This window comes from Sinocyclocheilus grahami, unplaced genomic scaffold, assembly GCF_001515645.1.
Source record: "Sinocyclocheilus grahami isolate Dianchi unplaced genomic scaffold, SAMN03320097.WGS_v1.1 scaffold12171.1, whole genome shotgun sequence".
Lineage (NCBI taxonomy): Eukaryota > Metazoa > Chordata > Actinopteri > Cypriniformes > Cyprinidae > Sinocyclocheilus > Sinocyclocheilus grahami.
The window spans coordinates 3,745-4,531 of NW_015514258.1; the positions used below are offsets into that span (position 1 = coordinate 3,745).

General features: G+C 39.1%; 1 protein-coding gene across 1 annotated transcript in view; it reads right to left on the reverse strand.

The window, feature by feature from the left end:
- The window catches only part of LOC107578822 (prolyl 4-hydroxylase subunit alpha-1-like), a gene marked incomplete at its 5' end in the record, with an annotated part of 3,079 nt that extends 2,581 nt beyond the window's left edge, over window positions 1-498 (reverse strand). The window contains one exon of the mRNA XM_016264733.1: window positions 347-498. Coding sequence (XP_016120219.1) covers window positions 347-498 — 152 coding nt within the window. The remainder of the gene's footprint in view (window positions 1-346) is intronic.
- Window positions 499-787: the final 289 nt, after the last annotated feature.

Consider the following 787-nt stretch of genomic DNA (forward strand, 5'->3'; position numbering starts at 1 on the left):
AGACCGCATTAAACCTCAGTAGTAAAGAAACCACATCAACTACTTCAGACTCTATTATCAGACCCCCTGCCACACCACCACCCCGAAAATTAGAAATCAGAAAACCTCATTAGACATCTTAAGAAGAGTCTTTTATTGATTGTAAAGAACGTTGCAAGGCATTGCTTGAATGTTTTTAACATGTTGCTTGGTGTTGTTAGCATTTTCTATTATTTTCAGTATTTCTGAGAATAGTTTATAGTCACCTAATATTGGTATTTTAAAGTAAATATTTCATAATAAGTGTATCAGTTGTAAATATGGAATAAACAGATGTTAATATGGGTTGAATTACAGTGAAACTAACCGTCAGACATGTCTTTGAGCACGAGGTCTTCCACTTCACCCCACTCCGTGTTTAGTCTCTTCATGAGTTTAAAGGCATTGACAGGGTGACCCAAAAACCCCTCTGGGTCCTGTGTGGCTGTCGCTGTTAAAGCATCCAGCTTCTCAGCCCACCTGACAACACACAGTATCAGAATGGCTTTATTGTCATTTCAATCACATGCAGCTTGTACACAGTAAAACGAAATGTTGCTCCAGGACCATGGTGCTACATATAACAATGCCACATTACAAGACTGGGGGGAAAAAAACAAAAAAATAAAATGGCTCATCAATTGTCTGATGACAGTTTGTCACTGGCATGTGTAATGAGATAAATGCTTTATCACTGGCTTGTGTGATAAGATATGATCTGTGCATCAAGAGCGCTCAAACACGGTGTATCAGACTCGCGCGTGCTTAC